This window comes from Ictalurus furcatus, chromosome 16 (assembly GCF_023375685.1).
Source record: "Ictalurus furcatus strain D&B chromosome 16, Billie_1.0, whole genome shotgun sequence".
NCBI classification, from domain to species: Eukaryota; Metazoa; Chordata; class Actinopteri; order Siluriformes; family Ictaluridae; genus Ictalurus; species Ictalurus furcatus.
Window position 1 is genome coordinate 14,487,032 of NC_071270.1, and position 27,184 is coordinate 14,514,215.

The 27,184-nt window shown below is 39.0% G+C and overlaps 1 protein-coding gene across 3 annotated transcripts in view; it reads right to left on the reverse strand.

Moving 5' to 3' along the window:
* ntm (neurotrimin) overlaps positions 1–27,184 on the reverse strand; it is a 470,405-nt gene that overhangs the window by 57,208 nt on the left and 386,013 nt on the right. For all 3 annotated transcript variants that reach the window (XM_053644572.1, XM_053644574.1, XM_053644573.1), the window contains exon 3: positions 24,619–24,851. In XM_053644572.1, coding sequence (XP_053500547.1) covers positions 24,619–24,851 — 233 coding nt within the window. The remainder of the gene's footprint in view (positions 1–24,618; positions 24,852–27,184) is intronic.

The window sequence follows — 27,184 nt, forward strand, 5'->3', positions numbered from 1 at the left end:
TACTAACTTCATCTTGAGTGACCAATTTTTTTTTTTAAATGCTGCTATTTGTCAGATATAAGCCAGTGTTCAGTTTCTATATTTGTCTTTCTGATTATTAGTTATTATTGCACCTAGTGGTCAAAAGGAGGAAATGCAACAATTGGTAATAGATGCCCATAGAATGCTGAAGGGATGAGGTATTTTTGTAGGCCAACCCGAAGTTAGCATTACCCTGGTTCCCTCAACAAAAATTCAATAGGATTTTTCCATTGGCTTTTGGATTATTGCAGAAAATCTCTGAAAAGTTCTGTGACCAACAAAAGTTTCTGTTTCTTACATGTATTGTTCAACAAAATAATATTTACAAATGAACACAACTTTTATGAGTTTTGAAGCCTAAATACAATCTCCAGAAGTAAAAAACTAAAATTAGACTATAAATGAACTACACCATGGTCACATGGCTTCAACATCACCACCACTAAGCTTCCAACAACTCTTTCAATCTTTATTTAAAAAACATACATATATAAAAACACCCTAAGTGAAAATGTCCAAACTGGGCCCAAAGTGTCAATATTTTGTGTGGCCACCATTATTTTCCAGCACTGCCTTAACCCTCTTGGGCATGGAGTTCACCAGAGCTTCACAGGTTACCACTGGAGTCCTCTTCCAGTCCTCCATGACCACATCACAGAGCTGGTGGATGTTAGAGACCTTGTGCTCCTCCACCTTCCGTTTGAGGATGCCCCACAGAAGCTCAATAGGGTTTAGGTCTGGAGACATGCTTGGCCAGTCCATCCGATTCACCCTCAGCTTCTTTAGCAAGGCAGTGGTTGTCTTGGAGGTGTGTTTGGGGTCGTTATCATGCTGGAATACTGCATACTGATCATGCTCTGCTTCAGTATGTCACAGTACATGTTAGCATTCATGGTTCCCTCAATGAACTGTAGCTCCCCAGTGCCGGCAGCACTCATGCAGCCCCAGACCATGACACTCCCACCACCATGCTTGACTGTAGGCAAGACACACTTGTCTTTGTACTCCTCACCTGGATGCCGCCACACACGCTTGACACCATCTGAACCAAATAAGTTTATCTTGGTCTCATCAGACCACAGGACATGGTTCCAGTAATCCATGTCCTTAGTCTGCTTGTCTTCAGCAAACTGTTTGTGGGCTTTCTTGTGCATCATCTTTAGAAGAGGCTTCCTTCTGGGACGACAGCAATGCAGACCAATTTGATGCAGTGTGCGGCGTATGGTCTGAGCACTGACAGGCTGACCCCCCACCCCTTCAACCTCTGCAGCAATGCTGGCAGCACTCATACGTCTATTTCCCAAAGACAACCTCTGGATATGACGCTGAGCACGTTCACACAACTTCTTTGGTCGACCATGGTGAGGCCTGTTCTGAGTGGAACCTGTCCTGTTAAACCGCTGTATGGTATTGGCCACCGTGCTGCAGCTCAGTGTCAGGGTCTTGGCAATCTTATAGCCTAGGCCATCTTTATGTAGAGCAACAATTATTTTTTTCAGATCCTCAGAGAGTTCTTTGCCATGAGGTGCCATGTTGAACTTCCAGTGACCAGTATGAGGGAGTGTGAGAGCGATGACACCAAATTTAACACACCTGCTCCCCATTCACACCTGAGACCTTGTAACACTAACAAGTCAGATGGGGGAGGGAAAATGGCTAATTGGGCTTAATTTGGACATTTTCACTTAGGGGTGTACTCACTTTTGTTGCCAGCGGTTTAGACAATAATGGCTGTGTGTTAAGTTATTTTGAGGGGACAGCAAATTTACACTGTTACACAAGCTGTACACTCACTACTTTACATTGTAGCAAAATGTCATTTCTTCAGTGTTGTCACATTAAAAGATATAATCAAATATTTACAAAAATGTGAGGGGTGTACTCACTTTTGTGAGATACTGTACATATATACATATATATAAACACACACACACACACACACACACACATATATATATATATATATATATATATATATATATATATATATATATATATATATATATATATATATATATAAAAGCACAATGACTCTCTCTCACCTCTCAGCCAAATGGCGATGGGTTTTGGGACCTCAAGACACTGGGCAAGTTGCTGTCGAGGTCCCATATGGATCTAGAGGAGAAACCGGAAAAGATTGCTGTTCTATCTCTCGCTCTTTCCTCCGGATCCCACTCTCCGGTACCCAGTTTTGAAGCTCATGAAGCGACTTCTCCCTCCGGTATGGAGAGTAAACCCACCCTGACTCTCTCAGCGACTTCTCCCTCCGGTATGGAGAGTAAACCCACCCTCTTTGACTCTGAGGAGCCAGAGGGGGGAGCCAGTGAGAAGGAGAGCGCTCTTTCACACCGCAGAAAACTCCCTTTTTCCCAGGAGTGAACCATGAAGTTTCGTGCTTCTGGGGAAAGCCGTGTTTATAACCCCGCAAGAACAGATTATTCGTCCATCATGGGGGATAAACAGTATGGCCATTTTGGTATGCCAAAGGTGGAGGAATCACTTGTGAGCTACCTCTCTCCATCAATGGTAGCAAAATCAAGGGGGAAGCTTTGCTATCCAGGCCATATAAGACCACCTCAACGCTGGTTGGTGAAGCCTATGTGGCAGCGGGTCTTGCTTGTGGGTCTTGGCATACCTTGGCAGTGTTGCAGGCCTAGCAGGCAGACCTGCTGATTTGTGAGGGAGGCACAAAAGGCGAGTGTGCAAGTGTGCACAGAAGGCATTATCTTAATGTAACTCAATTCAATAACATGGAACCGATGTACAAATTTGAATAAAGTATATTCACTTTTTTCAGTGTGTGGACTTCTGTTCTCTTTAAGCCAGTTTTTTAAACAGTAAAACTTTTAATTTAAGAAAAGAACAAAAGTTTTCATTGGAAAGAAAAGGAGGTAATTATGGTACAAGAAGATGGTAGTTATTCAACACTACTTTTTTTCTACAGTGAAAAAAAAAGCTCATTAAATGAACACTCAACTGTGCCAAGGCTCAAACCACAGTTGCTGGCATACTACACCCTGCATGTTACCACTACATTATTCTAACCCACATGCTGCAATTCAATATTGTAATTAGAAACTTGTTTAAATTAGGTTTCTCATAAGTTTTGATGAGAAATGTAATATTTTATGTAAACCATATGCAATATTGTTTCTTATATCTAACTGACCACACATTCCATTTTTTTCAGGCTCGACAACATTTAATGTGTTCTGCTGCTTTTTGAAAATGGTTCTGAGAGAGGTTCATAGTTCCACAGGCCAAGCACAAGCAGATCATGGGCTTCAGTACAAGAAACAGCACCGTTTCATTGGTAAAAGAATATATGCTGTATACAGTACATGTCCTGGCAGAACTGCTGTATCTACTAGCAAGCTGTGTTTATTCAAATGAAACATGACTGCCCTCTACTGGTCTTGTCTTTCCTGTGCCCCAGCATGCATGTGATACTGCATGAAATCACAGGATCCCTTTTCCTTTGAGACGCATTTTCAATGGACACATCGGTAAATCACCTAGAAGTGTGAGCTGTACTCCTAGCACTGAAATTCTTCTCCTCAGTTGAGAGGTCACCATGTGTTAGAGAATACAGTGGTGGTCTCATATATCAACCACCAGGGACGATTATGTTTGCATCCCCTGTTCAGGCAGGCTCAAGTAATTCTTCTCTGGTGGAGGGGAAGCTTTATCAGTGAGTGGAATTTACATTCTGGGCAACTAGAATGTGGGGGAAAACATCCTGCTGGGACAGTGGCTGAGGCTAAGGGATTGAAAAGTATGTGAGTCCATATGGTGGAGGTTTGAAGTGGACATGTTCTCCTTCGATGAGACAACACACTGCCTGCTGTGGTTCACCCTCACTCCCCCTGCACCAAAAAAAAAGGTCAGGGCTGAATGCCACGGTACACATGTGGCTGAGGTCACGTCTGTACGCCTTTCCCCCAGTCGCTCTGCTCCCACAGGCTCTAGAGAGAGATTGCAAAGATTGTGCTATGCCTGCTGCTAGTAGCACCTGACTGGCCAGCTCGAATTTGGTTCTCAGAGATAATATCTCTGCTGGATGGCACTTCCTGGGAGATTGCCATTCACAGGGATCTATTGCCTCAAGCCTAAGGGTTGATTTAACACCCTTGGCTGGAACTATGGAAACTGTGAGTCTAGCCCCTAAGGGACACCAGCTCATAGATTCCAGCCTTTCAACCGAGGTTGTAGACACCATGTTAAACGCTAGAGCACCATCCACAAGAAAATTGTATGCATTCAAGTGGTAACTTTTTTATTGTGGTGTGAGGAATGCCAGTGAAACCCAGTAAAAAGTACAATAGCTACAGCCCTGGAGCTCTTACAGGAATGTTTCTCAGCAGGGTTGGCTCCTTTTACAATTAGAGTCTACATAACTGCCATTTCGGCCAGCCATGTCCCTATTGATGGAGCCTCTGTGGGGCAACATCCTTGTAGGAAAAATTAGCTGTTTAGATTAAGTTGTTGCATTCTCCACCATTATATGTAAGGAAAATTAGCTGTTTTGATTGAGCTATTGCGTCCTCCACCATTACATGTAAGGAAAGTTTAGATATTTATATTAAGTTAACTGTATTCTCCACCAAATATGTAGGAGAGAGTAGCAGATCAGCTTGGAAGGGGAAATTTGGCTAATTTAGTATTTCTGATCAACTATTCATCCCGCAATAAGTTGAAATTAGTGTATTTATTAATTACGCACTAGCTATTACCTCTGTGGCCACCGGCAATAATATCCTAGATATAGTGAAACATTATTTTAAGAGCATTCTAGCAAGATCAGCAATTCAGTAGACTTTGATAACAATAAAACACATATCTTTAAGTACAGACAAGACTTTATTAAACTATTCCACTACACAGAAACTAATCTAACACAAACATGCAAACACACACACACACACACACACACACACAAACAGGTGAGAAGGGCTTTTGACAGAGTGAATGAAGTTCCGAGTTTATAGCACTGTACGTTATTTCACAGACCATGAACTGAACAAACCATCAATTTATTAATCTACTTTAACTTCTTTAGAAGGGCTTTAAACTTAAAATTATATGCACCACTAGCTAGGTTCTGAAGGTATTTCCTTGTTATCTCATGGTGTTGAGGGGATTCATGCGATGGTTATTCATCAGTGGTCTGGTCGGCCTTTGAGTGGCATCTTGGAAGACCATTTCGGAATGATGAATGGGATGGTGTCTGCTAGGCGGGGAGGTTTGAAGAGCTGGCAGCGGCTCTCGGCTGGGTCTCCAAGCAGATGTGATGGCTGGAGACTTTTCGCTATCTCTTCTTCTGATGAGATGAGATGAGAGAGCGAAAGCCAAGAATGAGATAAGGTTTGTTTGGTGTCCTAGGATTTAAACGCTTTCTGGCTAGCCCAGCTCCAGAATGTTTCCTCCAAACATTGTCTTAGGGCAGGATGTAAGCCATATTCTCCGCCTATGGTGTTAATCAGTTAATTGTCTCTACTGATGGGTGGTTCCATACCAAGATGTGTGGATCAAACTTTGTTTGAAATATTAACATATACATATAATGACATTCTACCCAAATTTCCTAACTATTATCCTTCAGGAAATCATTCACCAAACACAAGCATACCAGACAAGACATATCTTGGCTATAATGACTAACTTGCCAGATATATTGGCCTAATACACAATAATAAAAGCATAATAGCAACATTTTGGATTACATATATGGGTAATGTGGTTTACAGAGCCTAACAGTTACCTTGATAGTAGATATATACATTAATAAATCATAATGATTACAGTTTAGGATTATAGACAGTATGGAATGTCAGTTATAATACTAAACAATTTGCAGGGTATGTGGCATGAATACAGATGCAATACAGCATGATGATTACAAATTTTGATTTATAAACCGTGTATGAAAGCACGATACATTAAATAGTCTTTATGCAACAGAAATTAACTGTCTTTGTCCTGTGTTCTGTGGTTTAGTGTGGAGACAAAGGAGGCCTGTTTAATTTCACAATCGGGGCTTCTCCCCCCTTCTGCTGCTTCGGTCATCAGATTTACTGGTGTAGGACCTTGGATTTTATTTGTTGGGTAAGCCATCTGGTCTGGCCCAAAGGCCTAAATCATGGGATTTGACAGCAGTTTCTGTGGTTGAGATGGTTCGGCCCTGTGTCAGGGATGTCTTGAACACTTGTCCTATTGTTGTAAGATAGCTGAGATACAGGCAGTAATAAGCTGCAAACAGGCAGTAATTAAATGGCTCCTCAGTGTCCGTTGAGTGAGGATTCATTGCTTTATGTTTCCTATGGCTAACTATGTGCAGTCAGTTTGTAACATTTCCCACAGAGCTATCTGGTGAGTTTTCTGGCTGAGAGGATCCATGGTTTTATGTTTCTACTTTTTTTCGTGGGTCATACATGCTGCTTGTGCATTGAGATCCTACATCCTCTAACTTCGAGGTTTATGGATCGTGCCAGATTGCTAAGGTTCATCTGTAGACCACGCATACCTTCCTGTGACTTTCTCTGGTCCGGGAAGTTCTGTCAGGTGCCCCATTTAAGCCCTTAGAGTCAGCTTCAGAGAAGCTTCTGACCCTAAAGGTAGCTCTTCTGGCTGGCCCTCACATCTCTGTTGCCCTTTCCTGCCTTGACTTTTCCCCTGGATTAGCCCAGGCCTCCCTATATCCTAGGCCAAATTATTTCTAAGTGCCTACATCTGCTGCCCAGTCAGTAGTGTTGCAGGCTTTCCACCTTCCTCTGTTCCTTACACCAGAATGAGGAAGACTACACCTCCTGTGTCCAGTGAGGGCTCTTTGTACTTATGTCCACTCCCCTGTCAGTGGCGTAAGTCAGAGTAGTTGATGGTCTACTTGGCAGTGACAGTAGGGCTAATATTGTGGCAAAGCAGCACATCTCTATTTGGACAATGGAAGCAAGCTCTATTGCTTATGAGGCACACGGTCTCACTACGCTTCTGGGCATAGGGGTTCATTCCACTAGGGAGTCACCTCCTCAAAGGCTTTATACCCTTTCAGGATGTGTGTGCTACAGCTGGGTGGTCTACACCACACACATTCATTCGGTATTACCATTTGGCCTTACTGGTCACCTTGTTTATGGTTCTTGGAGATAATATCTCTGCTGGACAGCACTCCCTGGGAGATTCCTATTCCCAGGGATTTATTGTCTCAAGGGTTGATTTATCACCCTCGGCCAGAGTCTGGCCTCTGAGGGACACCAGCTCCTAGATCTCTCAACTGAGGTTGCAGACACCATGTTAAATGCTAGGAATATCAGTGAGAACTAGTAAACTGCATAATGGCTACAGTCCTGCAATTCTTACAGGAACATTTCTCAGCAAGGTTAGCTTCTTCTACAGTTTGGGTCTACATTGTTGCCATTTTGGCCAGCCACGCCCCTATTGACGGAGCTTCTGTGACAGGCCATACCCTCAGCATGACAGAGTGGGTATACTCGTTCCCACAGAATGAAGCTCATGCAACACTGAATTCCCTTTGAAAGGGAACATCTGCGTTGAGCATGTAACCCTGTTCCTTGAGAAGGGAACAAGACATTGTGTAGCTTTGTCATACTGGGGTATGCCTTCGCTTCAGATAAAAAGAAGCTGATGATGATGATGATGTTTACAGGTGCTGTTTTATAGTCACGCAACATGCGAAATGCCACGTCACCTGAGCACGGCAGGCCTATAAATAGGCATGATTTTACACATACTTCAGATACCAGTTGTGGGCAAGGGCGCTTCCCACAGCGCGAAGCTCACGCAATGTCTAATTCCCTTCTCAGGGAACAGGGTTACATGTGTAACCCAGACGTTTTGACTCTAAGGTTTAAGAGTAGCTACTCAAGCTTTCTGAAACATTCTTCAATGCCCACTTACCCTAAAGCAGTGGTTTTCAAAGTGGGGGCCACCAGGGGGCGCCCGGGGGGCCTCAACAATTTGGTGTGAAAAATAAATAAATACATGATTTTTTTTCATATATATATATATATATATATATATATATATATATATATATACACACACACACTACCAGCAACTGCTACCAGATACCTCAAAAGAAATGGACAAGTTTTTAAAAAGAAAAAGCCCTGACGACAAGACCAACAGCCTAGCTAACCCAAGCTCAGCTGCACAAAAAAGGAAGACCTCATGGTCAAATAAAACTCGCAAGTATGAGGCTGCATACATAAAGTATGGATTTACTGTAGCACATAAGAATGGCAATGAGCGCCCGAAATGCATTCTCTGCCTGGAGATTCTCTCCGACGAATGTTTAAAGCCTTCTAAACTTCAGCGTCATTTGAAACAAAAGCACCCAACAGAGGCCAAAAAGACAGTAGACTTTTTCAAACGAAAAGAAGAGAATTTGGCTAGACAGTCGACCACATTCGTGCAGCAAGCTACTGTCCCCGAAAGGGCATTGAAGGCATAGTTTTTGGCGTCATACCACATAGCTCGTGCCAAGAAGCCACACACAATTGGAGAAGATCTGATTTTACCAGCTACCAAAGACATTGTAAGAGAACTGCTTGGTGATAAGGCTGCTCAGAAAATCGATGCAGTACCACTTTCTGATAATTCCCTATTGCTGCTTCATTCCAACATGCGTTGGTTATCACGGGGGGCGGTTTTGAACTATGTATATGAACTTAGGGGGGAGATTGCGGAGTTCCTCTCATGTGAAAAGCATCAGCTGGCAGACCGTTTTACAAATGCAGCCTGGACTCATAAACTTGCATACATGTCAGATATTTTCCACCATCTAAATGTACTGAATCAAAGCATGCAAGGGAGTGACACCTACATATTGCATGTGCAAGACAAAGTGCGTGCTTTTGCGAAGAATATAGTGCTATGGTCAAACAAGCTCCAAGAGGGAATTACAGAAATGTTTCCATTACTTCACCAAGAGCTCCTATCATCTGGTGAGTTGGGCACCATCTCTCCACTGATCCAGTCCCACCTTCAGCACCTACAGGGATATTTCAGAGACTATTTCCCTGACCTTGAAAACACACATCTAAACTAGGTTAGGAACCCCTTTGCTTCTGGTGTAGGTGCAAGTCTCGATTTAAAGGCACAGGAGGAACTGATTGACATGACAAATTCATGTGCTTTAAAAATGAAATTTGAGTCCGTTTCCCTTTCTAACTACTGGCCGCATGTAAGAAAAGACTATCCTGCCCTGGCTGAGAGGGCTCTGAAATGCCTTCTCCCTTTTGCAACAACTTACTTGTGTGAGTCTGGCTTTTCCACTTTAAAAATACTTAAAACAAAACACAGAGCACATCTAAATGTGGACAATGACATGCGTATGGCACTGACAGAAATAAAGCCCAGGCTTGACAAACTGTGTTACAGCCACCAAGCCCAACCCTCCCACTAGTATGTTTTCTCTTTCTCACTCTCTGACAACCACATACAGAGAATCAATTCCTAATGTAAGGTAAATATGTAATTATTAATAAAAAGAGGGATATATTCAGAAGTCTGTATTTTTAATGTGTTTTAAAGACATCTTGCAAAATGTGGGCCTCGGTCAAATGTTAATGCCATTTGGGGGGCCTTGCCCTGGAAAAGTTTGGGAACCACTGCCCTAAAACACTGCACTATTAAGATTTCATCTAATGCACTAAGTGCTAAGTGATATATCCTCTATCATATGGTGGGCAAAATGCCTTTGGGATTATAAAACACAAAATCACCTTGTAAATCACATTGACTTTCTACAACAAGACTTTACAAAAAACATTTTCTGCAGCACAGCTTTAGAAAAACAGGATCCAATGTAGTTGAGAAACGACTGTATCAGTAATAAGGCAGCAGTCATAGATGCTACAACATGACATCTGATGATAAGTGAACTGTACTTTTGCTTATATGTATGGCAGCTCTAAGAGTATAGTAAGAGTTTTGACCTCAGACTTTATTAGTTCTGTGGCAAAGAAATCTTGATATATCATTGTGAGGTATTTTTCAGACACAGGTAGCAACCCAAAACAACCAGAGCCAATAAAGTGCTTATTGTAAGCTACTCTCTTTTTTATTGCACAGTCAGTCATAGAGTCAACAGAGGGGTATGTGTGTGTAAACCGTGCTAAAATTGGAATTTTAACAGTGCAGTGCCATCCATTCACTTCTAATGACAGATTTGATCTCTTCAAACTAAACATAAACCAATAGGAGGTCTTGCTAAATTGAAATAATTTCCCATTGCTGTTGCTGGGAAATAATAAGAAATCACTTTTCGAATATTTCTTTAAATATTAAAAAACACAGCCTTATGAATGAGCCATGGTTTTTCCATGTTATTAAGTTGGGACCTGAGATGCAGCACAGCGATGTTAAGAAAAATCTTGTTATGGGAATAGAGGATAGGGGATGAATAATTTAGGCATGTTTATCATTATTTGCAAAAAAAAAAATTAAGTCTCATTTTCTCCTAATAGCAATAATTAAAAAAAATTCTATACTGTTTTAACACTTAGGCGTAATTTCTCTAAAGTGTGAAAATGAGATGTTCTATGAGAAATATGTTTAAAAATAGACAACTACATTGCAAATTAATAAGAAACAATGTATTGCTACAAAGTCTATTGGAGGGGATATTAACTAGAAATGGTTTCAGGTCAATTTTTAATTTCTCCATTTATATATTTATTTTCTCAGATGCTCAGTTGTCAAATCTTAATTAGAACACTAACTTGTTCTTTTAACAGCCTTTTTTTTGTTTAGTTTTATCACATGAAACTGTCGTTGTCACATCCACCCAAGTCTTGACACTCGTGGATACCTACATTTCTAAGCTCAATTGGCTTCCCATATTCTGTATACTTTATAGTCATTTTCTCCAGTAATGTTTTCTGCACATTATAGCATATATATATATATCTATAGGTGTATATATCTCTAAGTGTATACACTTAGAGGTGTATTCACTTTTGTTGCCAGCGGTTTAGACATTAATGGCTGTGTGTTGAGTTATTTTGAGGGGACAGCAAATTTACACTGTTATACAAGCTGGACACTCACTACTTTACATTGTAGCAAAGTGTCATTTCTTCAGTGTTGTCTCATGAAAGTATATAATCAAATATTTACAAAAATTTGAGAGGTGTACTCACTTTTGAGAGATACTATATATATATATATATATATATATATATATAGTATATATATATAAAATTTAAAATAAATGGCAGGAAATGCATACACACACACACACACACACACACACATATATATATATATATATATATATATATATATATATATATATATATGTGTGTGTGTGTGTGTGTGTGTGTATGCATTTCCTGCCATTTATTTTAAATTTTAAATATATTGAATATATTGTATTTCCTATTATAAACACACACTAAACCAAATATAGCATACAGTATAGCGAAGCTACAGTATATACAGTGCAAAAATTCCCATCTTATTAAATTAAAATATATTAAATATGGGCAAATTTATCTAATATTTCTTATTATGAGATTACAGTAAAACGAATATAAGATTATTCAAGATTTTTTTTCTAATTTTAAGCATTTATCTCTTGAAAGAAGGAAAACCTGTCTGCCAATAGTATAAGGAAATGTTAAGCTTGTTATGAGTAAATAAAATAATCTTGAATAATCTTATACTTGATTTACAATAATATCATAATAAATATATTTTATATATTTGCACATATTTAAGATATTTTCAGTTGCTAAGATATAATTTTTTTTCACAGAATATATTTTCTCGAGATACTATTTTTTATTTATTTATTTTTTTTACTCTTTCTTGAGTAGTTTGGATGACTAATTTCCTTTAACCTGACTCATTAGGCACTTGTAGGGATGTCTGTAGGTAGTACAGCTACGGTGAACCAAATCAATAATTTAAACTCTACAGTGGAATGAATTCTTTGACATTCTTTGTTGAAGAAATCCAAAAATTATTTTTTGCATTATAAAACAAACTAATCTGAGTTTGTACTGTTGGAAGATGCCAACAGGTCCATAAACTTTTATCATTATGATATCAAAGATGACTTATTGTGATCACTTTGGATGTCTAGTGTCGTTATGGGAGTCTGACATACAGTTTCTTCAGGAAAATGTGTTAAATTATTAGTGCCTTTATCAAACTGCTCTGAATTCACTAAAGGAATAGTCTTTTTAACTAATGTAAATATAATTTAAATTCAACATGAAATTAACTTATCTCACATTTTGGCAAGTATCTCAAACTGGCGTTTTTGCCATAGTAGAATTGTGGGCCATGGCAACAGGAAGTAGTGAGTCAAATTCATGCATGCATAGCGTATTTTTTTTTCTGGTCACTGTAATTGCTTAAAGGCTATTTTATTTGGTTTGACTGGTTACCACTGTGCCGTAGCAGCAATTTTACTAAAGCCCTACATGGATTAGAATAGTTTTATATGAGGAGGTGGTGTAAACAAAACCAACATTTTAAACTGCATACTTGCATTAAACATGTCTTGAATTGTAAAAGTTGAGACCAAATATGAATTTGGGTCATGTAGCTGGTTGAGGAACTGTCAGAGCCAGAATTCACAGATCATGGTGTCGCTGCTGGCATTTCTACCTCTTGAGGCTTTTATTGTGGTAGGATTCATTCAAAAAATAAAATAAATAACTTTCTCCAATTTAGGAAATGTCCACTTTGAGTTTAAATCCAAATGCAGACACAGATATGGATTTCGGAGCACTAAACAGAAACAGAAAGCGTGTTAAACATTTAATTTACTAGTTGTATACTGGTTCTATAGTTGCTTGATTCTTAGTACTGCATACTTAAAGTAGTCCCAGAAGCTACTTTGAAATACACCAGTTACACCACATTACAAAGAATATTTACAGATTTCATACTGTTTTTACTGTTGAAGACCTTTGTGTGATTTTCTGTTAAATATATTTTTCCATCATTATTGTTATAGTGTTATATTATTATATATTTGACAGTAAAAAACTGTGTAATATATTTGTAGTATTCAACTTTAATATTTACCTGCATAAATACTGCATAGCTGTTTGACTGAAAATGGAACTAATGTACTTTTACATTTTACACCTTATATGGATTGGACTAGGTTTATATGAGGTGATGTAATGTAAATATCACCTGAGTATCTCTGGGATTTTAGTCCTGCCTTTTTTACAGAATGCACATACATGATTCAATTATATTCTGTTGGTAAAAAGTTTGTGATTCTTCTTCCTTACAAAGATTCACCAGGAAGTGTTCTATTCTATTCGACTGCTTGCGGAAACCCAACTTATACATAAACTTTCAAGCACCATTGTATACAGTCTAGCCGACATACATGCTATGGTCATGTGACCTACTATTGATCAATCGCAACTTTTGCAGCCAAAAGTTCAACAGGTCAAACCAATTAGTTTGTATTAAAATGATGTGCCTGTAGGTATCATGAGTACATCATGAAGACAATCTCATCCCCATCTTCAGCAACATTACTTAAGACATATGTTCGGAAATCTTATCCCAGCAAAATATTACTTGAGATATTTGATTACTGTCCGACGTAGAATTTTCCCGATATCAGGTTATTACTTGAAAACACAACCAGATTATTGCCAAAATTGGATTTCTTGCACTTATTAGACTACTTCAAGAACACAATCAATTATATTAAACTCAAATACTTGAGACTAAATGCTAAGGTTTAATAACATAATAATAGTATATGTGACTTAATAGTAATAACCTAATCGTATCTGGCCCAACCCACTCCCACCTCAGTGGTTTCCCCAGGAGACACCAGTTCTTCGTTCATTCCTTCACACATTTGTTGTTGGCATACACACACACATTTGCTTTCTCACATATACATCCCCATACAGTCCCTTTGCTGCTATACATATCTTTAAAGTAAGGACTGAGGAGCTCTGAGTTCTCTTCGGCAGAGTGATTGATTTCTGTTAGAGCTGTGAAAGGCAGCAGACTTTAAAATCTACACCTGTGAGCTCAATCTCTCAAACAGGCCTCTCCAGTGAACAATACTGCCTAGGCTTTGGTAAATGAGGGGAAAAAATAACTTGAGAGAAGGGAAATAGAAAAGTCAGAGATATAGACAGATACTTCATACTGTCATACATGGGTAACATTTCTCCATTGGGCTCCGGTGCAATGTTTTGGTTTAAAAAGACTTGGAGTTTATGGTATGAAAAAAACAGTTAAATTACGCAAAGGACAATTTCCTACAAATGCTAAATTTGGCTAAATTTAAGTGGGTGCTGCAGATACACGAGGTGTTAGATTACAAAACTGCTGGTGAGATTTACAGTTTAGTCTACTTCCTGCTTTATCAAGTCTGACTCCATTCTCTGATACTTACCATATTTTCCATCTGTTGAATTAGGAGTGTAAAAGCAGGAAAATCACTTTACAGAGCTGTAGCCCATGAGGAATTAGTTAAGTTCTTTGTGATTTGAGTAGAGATGCTGCTAATGCAAACACCAGATTATAGGTGGTTCTATGAATCACAATTACCAAACAGAGACGGTAACAAATAACCTCGTTCCACAAAGCTGCACCTTTCCCAGTTACTCTCTCCTCAGGAGGCCATTAGTCTCAGATTTGAGGTGATACTATCTCCTGGACTCCAAACTGGTGACAGCAAGGAAAGAGTGAAACCGTTCCAAAAACAAGTGTGCGCTTCACATTCTCTAACTGTGACAGGTGTCACATCGAGGAACACAGCTGTCACTCAAACAGTTCCTTCCATCTGAGATCCAACATGGCATGTATTAAACTCCAGAAGGATTGAAACGGTACATACATTGTGATAAGTAAATCTGAAAGATGATTATGTCCTTATGGAAATATAGTATAATTTAGTATTTGCATTAAACATCTTAGTGTACTGAACATTTATACAGTATACTACTATATATGGGAATATAGTATAGGGATTTAACCAAATATGAATACATAATTCAGTATGAAAAGATGTGTTCTGAAAAACACAAATACATATATGAATAAGAGAAAATTTGGTTGAGCCTAGACATGTGCATGGGGAAGTCACGAGTGGGGAAAAATAAAATCACATCTCAAGTTGAGACATATTATGAACTTGAGTGATGTAGCTGAGGTGGAAGAAATGTCAGAGCCAGAATCCACAGGTCATAGTAGTAGTAGTAGTAGTAGTAGCTTTCATAACAACAACAAAAAAGTATACTATATACTGTTTACTGCACTCTCTCTCTCTCTCTCTCTCTCTCTCTCTCTATCAGCCATAATATTAAAACCATTTGCCTGATATTGTGTATGTCTCCCTTGTGCCACCAAAACAGCTCTGACCTGTCGAGGCATGCATTCCACAAGGTCTCTGAAGGTATGTTGTGGTATCTGGCACCAAGATGTTGGCAGAAGATACTTTAAATCCTGAAAGTTGCAAGGTCTCCATGGATCACACTTGTTTGTCCAGCACATCAGCTCTTCTGTGGGATCAAATTAGACTGGCTAGCCTTCACTCCTGTTGCGCATCAATGAGCCTTGACCCTGTCACTGTTATACCGCTGTTTGACCACTTTTGGTAGGTACTAACCATTCCATACTGGGAACACCCCACAAGACCTGCCGTTTTGGAGATGTTCTGACCCAGTCATCTAGCCATGACAATTTGGCCCTTGTCAAAGTCACTCAGATCCTTAAACTTGCCCATTTTTTCTTCTTCCAACATACTGACTTCAAGAACTGACTGTTCACTTGCTGCCTAATACATCCCACCCCATGACAGGTGCCATTGTGAAATAATCAATGTTATTGACTTGACCTGTCAGTGGTCATGTTATGGTTGATCGGTAATTGTGTGTGTGTATGTGTGTGTGTGTGTGTGTGTGTGTTATTACTAGTCATCACTGATCATTGTTATTGTTCATAAATCACACAAAGGTCTTACAACAGTAAAAAAACCACTATGAAATCTGTAAATATTTTATTGGTAAAATTTAATATTGACTTTCATGAATAGATACTGCATGGAAAATGGAATTACTTGCCAGTTTATTCAAACTGGACTGCACAAAAAATTCTGACTTCTTTTACAGCTGAAGGTCTATGGCTAGTAAAAAGGCACAAGCTTAACTTGTAAGATTGCGCTTACACTTAATGAATAATATGTTCCACTTTATATGTCTTGCACTACACCTGAATACCATAACAAAACCAGAATCTGGTACAGACATAAATTTCTGTGTGGAATATTTATCCTACCTTCTCTGTCCTTTCAGCTTGGCACAGCTCCCACCTAAATGTCAGTTGTATGAAAGCCATTTTGTCCTTAAAGAGACAACCTCTAAATTAAAAAGAGTGTTTAATACCTCTATCCAATCACTGCAGGGTAGCTTAAAGAATGAGTTTGAAAAAATGAAACTGTTGTTGAATTCATCACATAGGCACTAAACAAGAGACTGGTACGCTGTTAGCGTCATTGATGAAAGACTTTTCAAGATTTATACATTAATCAATAATTCATCGGTTTCAACAGCTTGCTTGGTAATTGCACTTTCTAATAATCAGTGTCACTTAAAAGCAGGAAATGATACAGAACTGACTTTGCATGAGGCATCCATTCACAGTATTACAAAAGTCACTTCACGGCTTTATCCAGTTTGTGTGTTGCTGTGATCCATAACCCAATTAAAACATCCACAAACAAAGTTATAATATTTAATGCAGCTGCAGCAATATTGTTTTCATCCAGGAAATGTCAGATGATTTTACATGCAAATGATGACCTATTTCATGAGTTGATTATCATACACAAGCTTTAATCAGGGCATGAGTATTTACTTCATCTACATTCTGTCACACTCTCTTTTCTATCTTCTTCTAAGAAGAAATAAAAATGGAGAGAAAATAAATAGAGAAAGACATTATAGAAAACATCCTGCAGCAGCTGCACAAGGGGTAGGGGGCTGAAGGTTTTATGGCAGATATCTCATAATCCGTGGTAAGGGAGGATAAAAACTCTCCCTGCCATAGTTTGGACTGTAATCCTGCCCAGTAGGTGACTTATATTCAAAAGTTAAAGACAAAAATAGCTGCTGTCCCTAACAGCCCCCTAAGGGGCAAGTTCAGAATAACTGATTTGAGGCTTTTAGGCAGTGATATTTAAAAACAAAGCAAGCAGAGTTATAGCTAATATAAAGTCATTCCAGGTCCATTACTTTTTATACTGTATTAAAATGGTGTACTAAAAAGCAATTTAACTAGAAACTGAACAGGTCTCTAAACCATACATACTTTACTATATGAAAATATGTCTCTTTTAATGCCAATACATTTTTTTTACCTTGCCTTAGTAAAAAATTCAGGCAAAACCATGCTCTAATATGCCTCAAGAGAGTTTCTCATCAAGAGCTTCTATAAATCAGAGCTATGACCTGATATAAATAATGACATAAATAAATATACAGCCTTTACTACGGCAACAAAAGTGAAAAGGTCAAATATGAAATAAATTTAAAACATCATTACAGCCTCCAGTCTTGATTTTTTCTCCCTACCAACTAGAATATATACATATATATATATATATATATATATATATATATATATATATATATATATATATATATATATATATATATTAACTGGTGGAAATTACAACCTAACACTATCAAAGCTAGTATATTTATTTATTACTGAGCTATAATAATTATTATGCTGGTCACTTGAATTGAATGGCTGTCAAGTTGAACCTGGTCTGTTGGTGGAACATTCAAGAATAAAAAGCTCCAATGAACAAGAATATTATCGTGCATATTTGAATAATGAGCCTAATATTTAAGGAGTTCATAAATAAGTCTGGGCTGAGGTGGTCTGTGGATTCTTTTATTCTTCTTCATAGGGTTCTCTGACTGCAAAAAGTCTGAGAAGCCATAAACTAGAAACGCCAAGCTATACCAACTACTTTATGGTTTAAGGCCATCCAAGTTAATATTAACTGTCTTAAATATCTGAATATTTTACACTCCATTTCAGCATTTTACTGTATACACACTGGCTGCTCTATCTTTGGATTTTTGAGCTAGAACAACAACAGTATATAAAGAACCTACTAACTAAGATCTTAGACTTAGACATTGACTTTTCCCCGCTCCAGCCACATATGTTCAGTTAATGATCCATATGCATAGAGTTAAAAATGTATACTTATGCATTATGCTGATATATTATTCACCTATATTGTGGGTGGTGGTGGCTTAATGGTTAAAGCCCTAGGCTACTGATCAGAACGTTGGGGGTTAAAGCCCCAGCAGTGTTGGTACCACGAGGGGGCAGGGGCCTTGCTCTTTAGCGTCGTCGGGCGATAACGTGACGGTTTTTATAGTGTGCCACGCTTAATCTTTGCTTAAAAATAGGTTTAGTAAAGTGGTATTATTATTATTATTATTGTAATAATTCTTGGCTAAGGTAATATGAAATGTGAGCCTCTCTTTACACTACTCACAACCCAAAATTAACCAGCTGCCACCACCTTTAATTACCCTGGAAGGTCCAGGACAGGAGTCTGATCAAACACACTGCATCCACAATTATAAGGAAAATATATGGTACTTTATTAACACTTAAGTCTTTAAATTTATTATGATTATTTTAGTGAGGTGGGAGAGGTAGGCCCCCCCAGTGACACATCGAGGCCCCCCTCGTTCCGACTGCCCTGGCGCCGACCCTGAGCCAGAACTTGAGCAAGGCCCTTAACCCTCTCTGCTTCCAGGGTGCTATATCATCACTGACCCTGTGCTCTGACCACAATTTCCAAACAAGCTGCGATATGTGAAGAAAAGAATTCTGTGCTGTAATATGTGACAAATAAAGTCTTCTTCTATTCCTGACTAGGAACTGCTTTACCTCCCACATGGGTGAGCCTGGAACAGCAGGTGATCTTTTTTCTACACATAGCTAAAAAAAAAAAAAAAAGATGTGTGTGGTGCAGACTTCAATGCTAAAGTTGTTGCTATGGTTACAATATATTTCATTACAATCTAAGTAACATTAGAGTCTTGGAGCACTGCGCATGTATGCAGGCACTAACCACACAGCACATGGAGCAGCAGGCAGGCTCTGTAGGCAGTGATTATACTGACGCTCATTAACCTCAGATTCTGAATAATTTTAATCCAAATCACATTTTTTGTCGCATTTACACCATGCTCCTGATCAACCCGCAGTCTGCGCAATTAAGCACAATGGCTCGGCTCCTCACAAGGTTATGATGGAAGTTAATGAAGTTTCCACACATACATGAGGCCTTAAAATCGTCAGTTTGAAATTATTGCAAAGTGTACACGTATAAAACGTCTGGCTGAGGGTGCCATAGAAGTCAGGAGGCTTGAGGCAATTCCAGCTTTTCACTCATGCATGCAGATGATAACCAAAGCTGAAAATAATTGTTAAAAACCTGCATGAAGATTAGGACACGCTGGATATGTTCGGCTTTGACCTTGCTCTGCATCATCAAGTGCCGAGTGCAGAATATGGCTGCTGCATGACCTGTGGGGTGTTCCTTCACTTCCATCGCTCGGTTGTTTGGACTGCTGTGGATTAGTTTTGGCATAAATACAACCTGCTTCTACAGACATGATCTTAGCTCTGTTCACTCCCACGTTTATACGCAGAGGCACACAACAATGTGAGGATCTTCAACTTGAATTAAAATACACCTTCTATAGTACATCACTTGCCATTTATGTCACCTACTCAGCTCAGATCTATCACAGTCAAGAAGCCTTTACAGCACAGAGACACAGAGGCAGTGACAGAGACAGAGCTGCATGTTAGGCTAAATAACTCACCTCTGTCAGAAACTGAAGATATCGCTTCAAATCATGCATAAAACTGTTGTCAGCCGTTATTCTTTATATTTTACGTTAAGAATGAGGAAATACAGAGGCTCAATATGCACTCTAAAAAACGAGTAATGAATCCTCATAAAATTGTAGTCATTTGTATGCATTTGTAAGTTGTTTTAGAGAATAATGCATCTTCATAATATAAATTTACAGACTTTCATGCTTGTAAACATCAAAAAACAGAAGGTGTGTCTCAAATGGTGTACTTCACATACTTATAGTGCAAGCACTGTGTTCACGCTTGAAATCACAGTGAGATGAAGAGTACTGCTAATACTAGGATAATGTGCTAAACCAACCAGAAAAGGAACTGTAGAATATTGGACATTTTGGCACTTGCAGCCTGCCTTACATAGTGGATGTGGCAGTGCCACCAAATGGCATCTTGCTAAAAAGCAGATGCACAGATGGTACAGGGTCCAGGGTTCAGTCCTGAGCTTGGTGTTTCTAGTGTTTCTATTTTGCATGTTTTTCCCATATCTACATGAACTTTCTGGTTTCCTCCTACCTCTCAAAGACAGGCATATAGCTTGAATGGCTACAATACATTGTCCCTAGCTGTGCATGAGTGTGTGTGTGTGTGTGTGTGAGTGAGTCTGTGCGCATGCGCATGATGCCCTGTGATGGACTGCACCCAGTGTTCCAAGGATAATCTCTGGATCGACTGTGACCCTTACTGAAGATGAATGAACGAATGTAAGTCGACATACAGAACAAGGATACTGCTACATTGTGGATATGAATTAAAAGCAAAAATGTTGAAAACAGACACTTTTGGGTTGTATCAGTGGTTGCACTGCACAGCAAGGGGTCATATCATTTATGTTTGATTGAAGACGAACATTAGGCACTACGTACTCAAGTACATAGTGTATAGTCTATAGTGCATAGTGCACAGTATGTCATTTGAGACACTCCACTTTTCTGGCATTATCATCACAGATATCTTGAGCTCAGATAGAACGCAATACACTACTCAAATTTTCAGTATTGTCCTCGCATTGTGCCCATAATAAATAAACCTATGTTGCCCAAGCTTATTAGGGCAACCTTTAACAACTTACTGATGATGTGATGCTACAGAAAGTGTATTTAACAGCTTTGAGAAGAGGAAGCTGGAGAAAATGCTCTGTAAGGCATGCTGAGCCCAGAGGCAGTAAAGACACAGCGGCGCACACACGGTAATCACCCTGGGGCAATGAAGAGGAGGAGGATGAGGAAGAGAAATACTAGAGTTGACAGCTTCACTCTCATGCTGTCTAAAACCTTAATGAACTTAGCTTCATCTGCCCGTCTGTATCGGCCAGGCATGTGGGCTAAACGCTTACTAGATTTATTTGCCTAGGGCTGTATGCATGAAAAACAAATCGATATAAATAATATAAAATTGCTTTCTGAAGCTGCAGTGTTGGCCGCGGCTTGGATGCACGGTCTTCAGCATAAACTGTCATTCACAAAGACGTCTCGGTGTTTGCATAATCTGTCCTCATATGGGCCATTACTAACTCGTTTCTCACTCTAAATGAGAAGTACACATTTGGGGCTCTTTACATATGGAGAGCAAATTGGATTTCTATTGAAATGTGTTGTTTATTTTGCAAACGCTGGAAAGTCTCTCTCCCTCACTCTCTCTCATCTCTCTTGCACACTCTCTCATGAGCTTCTCATGTCCCAATCTGTCAAATGACAGCTAAAGCACTTCCATAGCAGTGTGAGTAGTCTTTTAGAGAATGTGCGCTGTGTGTTTGTGTTCAGGAGTTGTGCATCAGCTGACCTTAACACTCACACGTCCCTCAGCTCTCTCAATCATGCCACTATTCTGGCACCACGTTACCAAGGTAACAGGGCAGATCGGTTTAGATGGATTGTTCATAGGAGCAATCATTACAAAGTGCAACCTCCTTGGTCCCCTTCCTCCCAATGACTAATTTTACTGTTAAGTGGAAATTATCGTTTGGCCAGAATTACACTAATAAAACTTTACTCCAAGTGAAGTGAAGAAGCAACATAATTACGGCTCTTTGTCTCCTGAATGTCAGCAAGCCGATATCTGTCGTCGTAATGTTTTAATCCAAATCTCTGCCCAATATATTTCTACATCCTAAGCTTTTAACAGTTTTATACATACAGAGCAACTTCAGGACAAGAATGGATTTAAGAAGGTCAGGAGGGGAGAAATACTTAACTTTTGCTTTAAGACTCCCTACAAAGAGCTTACATCCACTCATATGTGCCGCTCTTTGGTCTTTGATCTGGTTCTGGTCTAATTGCTGCAGTCTAAAGGGCTCTGTTCCGCTCATGTGAGAGAGAGAGAAACAGAGCTAATCGAATCTTCAGAGCGCAACCAATCCGGTACACACCCCTGCCCAGGATCATTCGCACTTATAGAGAATATTTCAAGAACCCATCAGTTGGGAGTGAAGACTTATATGCAAATAAATGTTCTTAGCAAAGAACGCTTCCTGTGAAAGAAGGAGGAGTTTGTCAGGTGGTGACCAGTGATACACATAATAATTAAAATACCATTCAAAATGTAAATAAAATGTTTTTGAAGTGAAATCAGTTGAATTTATCCATCAGGGTTTTACACAGTTGAGCATGAGACAAGCATGCTTTAATGTTAGCATGTGACCCAGCCAGTACTTTAATATTTTAAAAGGTGTTCATATGACAATGTTAAACTACATCAAAAATACAAATAGTTGCATATAGGGCACTAGGTAGGGTGAACAATTTTATTAAATCATATCATAATGCTTTATTAAACAAACACCTAACTTAACATTAGTGGCTTTTACTTGATGTGTAAGAAATCAAACTACATATCAGTAACAATAAAACTGTGGGTAAATAAATAAAAAGCAATCTGAAACATTAAATTGTATGACAAAATTTGCAATAGGAGCTAACAAAGGATACTACATTCAAAGACATTAGGGTTATTCTGTGACTATTGTGTTTGACCAATCAGTGCTCTGCATTACTTCTAGCTCAACGTATATGCTCCAGGTCAGCTTGGATGGTAGGAAGAACAGTAACCAGTTTCACCATGGGTATGCTATGGCTCACTTGGAAGTGGAACACGAAAACCCCACATTATGTGTCATCAGGTAGGAAAAACAACAATATAATAATAGTTTACTATTATTAGTTTACTATTGTAGTATTCTCATACCTGACAATACTTCCAGCTGTAATTCAAATGAAAGGATTACAGTATATTAATGCATCTTTCAATGTTTCCATAGCAACAGCACGTATTTGGTGGATGCTCCACATAATCTATGCCTATCGATCCATCCAACAATTTTCTGTACCACTTATCCTAACAGGGATCCTCACATGGGAGCCTTGAGCTTATCCCAGGGAACTCGGGGCACAAGGCGGGGGACACCCTGGATGATGTGAAAACCCATCACAGGGCACAATCACACACATTCACACACTACAGACAATTTGGAAATGCCAATCAGTCTGCAAAGCATGTCTTGGGGACTGGGGAGGAAACCGGAGTACCTGGAGGAAACCCCCAAAGTGTGGGGAGAAATTGTAAACTCCGTATACACAGGGGAGAGGGGGGATTCAAACCCGCAACCCTGTAGGTGCGAGGCAAACGTGCTAACCACTAAGCCACCATGCCCCCAAATCTATGCCTAATAATAAAGAAATATAAAAAAAAATACATATTTATTAGGCAAATCAAAATATATAATTATTGATATGGTGCACCTTTCTGTAAGTTGACATTTACTTAACATTTATGGAAGGAGTCTCCAGTGTCAATGCTTTGTAACAGTTGGAGGTGAAGGTGTTTTGCTTATGTTCTCCCAAAGGTTTTGAGACAGAGGGCTTTGCAGTTTTGCAAATCTGCAGTTTTTTGTGTGTTATTAAATTCAAGCGAGAAAAAAGAGAGGTGAATGGCTGTTTATTGCTGCTGTAATGTAAGTGATAACCAGAAATACTGTAACATGTTTTGTTCCACTTTAGACGGTTATAATAATAATAATAATAATAATAATAATAATAATAATAAATAATTGGGAAATTGCTGTGATATAAGAGAAATAAAACATTTGGGTGGTAACATCACTTGACTTTGAGTCAGTGTTGTCACACTATACACACACTACTTACTTTCTTTCACATGACTTATTTTATATAATAGCATGCCCCATTATGGATAATTTACTTACATAAGAAATGTTGCAATTGCCTGCAACACACACCAGAAAATAAAGGCAATAATCAGTTCAACTGATAGAATCAACCTGAATAAAAGTGCCATATTGTGAAGCATTTTCGGTTGCTGTGGTTCAGATTCCTAAATTTCCACTGTACCTGAATGCTGTGCTGTCACGACTCAGTGCACCAGCCTACTGCAATGACACTGCCATCAATCACATTAACATAAGAACCACTGAGTAGAGAAAAAAATTAAATCTCCAAGGTTTTGTGCCCATCAGCATTAATTGCATAATTATCCACTTCATTAAAAATGTAATATCATACCTAGAGTTCAAGGTGTTTGTACCAGATATTAGAGAAAGCTGTTAACAAAAGGCTATAATGTAATAACACTGCATTACTCTGCACAAACTCCAGACACAGGAACTCTACAGTAAAGAAGAGTACACATGCTGGTGGAACTCCAGCTCACCTTGCACGATGATATGGACGGATGTGGTTCTGGGCTTGCTGCTGGTCTGAACGGCACACACGTATAGTCCTTCGTCACTCAGGTCTATGTTCTCGATCTTAATGGTGAACTCGTCACGGTTCAGGGTGACGAGGCTGACTCTGGGATCCACAGACCACTTATCCTCGCCGGCGTATAGTATACTGGACCTGTTCAGCCAGGCCGTGTGCGTCACGACATCGCCTTGAGAACAACTGCATGAGAGAGAGAGAGAGAGGAAATGACAGTGTTACCCTTTTGCTTATCAAAAATAGATATACTTGAATATAAAGGCAAAACTCCTTAAATTTAGTGCCTTGCATAAGTATTGACATCCCTTTTAACTTGTGAGTGTTGCAACCTGGAACTGAAATGGACTATATGTCAAGAATTTATATAAAACAGAATATATATATATATATATATATATATATATATATATACACACACACACACATATATATATATATACACACACACATATATATATATATACACACACACATATTATATATATATATATATATATATATTAGTTTCAAACTTATTTTGTTAAGATCTTTTTTTTTCATTTAGTACTGCCCTTCAGAGGCTACATAAGATATTTACATCTTTCCATTTACATGGTCAATGGTAGCTCAGTGGTTAAAGATGCATTCACACATATAGCGATTTTATCGCTGCAAGTTGCCAGTTGCCATTCTATGAAGTCGGCAGTAGGCGTTCCTAGTACTGGTTGCCATAGTAACATGAGTGGCGCAACTAAAATTTCACTTTTGACAACAAACCATTTTTTTGCCTGCTAAAATGAACCATTCTGGAGGGAGAGAGATCTTATATAAAATTCACTAGCGTATATATGCATCATATCCTACGAGATGAAGGCGAAGCAGTGCTCTTTGCCATTGCAGCCGTCTATCTGCGGAAAAAGTGCAAAGACCAATTAGCTTAGTTTAGCTTATGGCCTTAGCGCGTTTAAAGCAAAATAATAATAATGAAACGTACAATTTTGTTGCAATTGAGCAAAATCCTGGTGTAGCTCCTATCTTAGTAAGTGAGCGTCACCATCTGGTTGTCATTCACTATATGTTCGATGATGACCGAGAACTGGACCGCAGCTGTTCGGCCTTGGCCTCTATGTTTCTTTGGTGAAGTGTCCAGCTTGGTGCTGCTCGTTCCCGGGCACCGAAACAGCGACAAGCCGGATACTTCACCCAAGATAGGAGCTACACTGGGATTTTGCTCAATTGCAAGAAAAAGTGAGTGTGTTTCATTATTATTATTTTTTTTTTGCTTTAAACCAGCTAATATCCTAAGCTAAGCTAAGCTAAGTGGCTATTGCCACAATGGTGCGGCTTCTGCTAGTGAGCAGGGGTGGCTTCGGATAATGTACGCTCTACTGTCTTCACTCCTATTGGTAGTCGCTGCAACAAGTCGCTCCAAATTTGTATAAAGTTAAACTTTTCTCAACATTCAAAGTCGCATGACACGCCCACATCTAGATAGATCAATAGATAATTTTATTTGTCCTCAAAGAGAAAATTTCTTTCCACCGTGGGTGCATAGAAAACATAAACACGACACCATACATATTAACCATCAAAACAATCACAGACATAGAGGGGAGAAGGGGACAAAAAAAACAACAAAAAAAAAAACATCAGGATCATACAACAAATGCCAGAGCATAAGATGGCATCACAATGGCTGATTATCTATGTGTTTAATGCTCATACAGCTATAGGAACAAATCTCCTACCATAGTTGGCCTTTCAGCACATGGGTAGTCTATACCTGTGGCCAGAAGGAAGGGGGTTTAAATACTGATAAAGTGTGGTGGTCTGGATCATTTAAAATTTTATGTGCCTTCAGGAGCACATATGAAATGACACAGTACGATAAATTAGGGGTGGAAATACCAATAATTTTTCTAATTAAATTAGTTATCTTTAAGAGTTTCTTCTTATTGGTAACTGTTAGCATATGAAAGAAACAAATGGCACCATACATATGTAACGGCTCAATAATACTTTGATATAAAAGAAGAAATAGATCTTGTCGCCAATGGGCGCTGTCTCTCATGTCCCCAGAAGTCGCCAGCTCTCACTGAAAATGAATGGTCTCCGGTCGCATTGTCGCTGCGAGTTGCAGTATGTGTGAATGCACCATAAGAAGTTGGACTACTCATTGGAAGGTTGTGAGTTCAAATCCCAGCACTGCAAAGCTGACACTGCTGGGCCTTTGAGCAAGGTCCTTAACCCTCAAATGCTTAGGTGTATAAATCAGAAAAATGTAAGTTGCTATGGATAAGGGTGTCTGCCAAAAATCCATAAATTTAAATATTTCCCAGAAGACGAAATAATAACAATTTACACCGATCATCCTGTTCAAAAGTTTACATCCCCCTAGTTCTTAATGTTGTGTGTTGCTTTCTTGAACATCAGTGAATGTTTGCACCTTTTGTAATAGTTGTGTACAAGTTCCTCAATTGTCCTAAGTGTGAAAAGATGGATCTCAACATCATATAACCATTGTTGGTAAGGGGTCA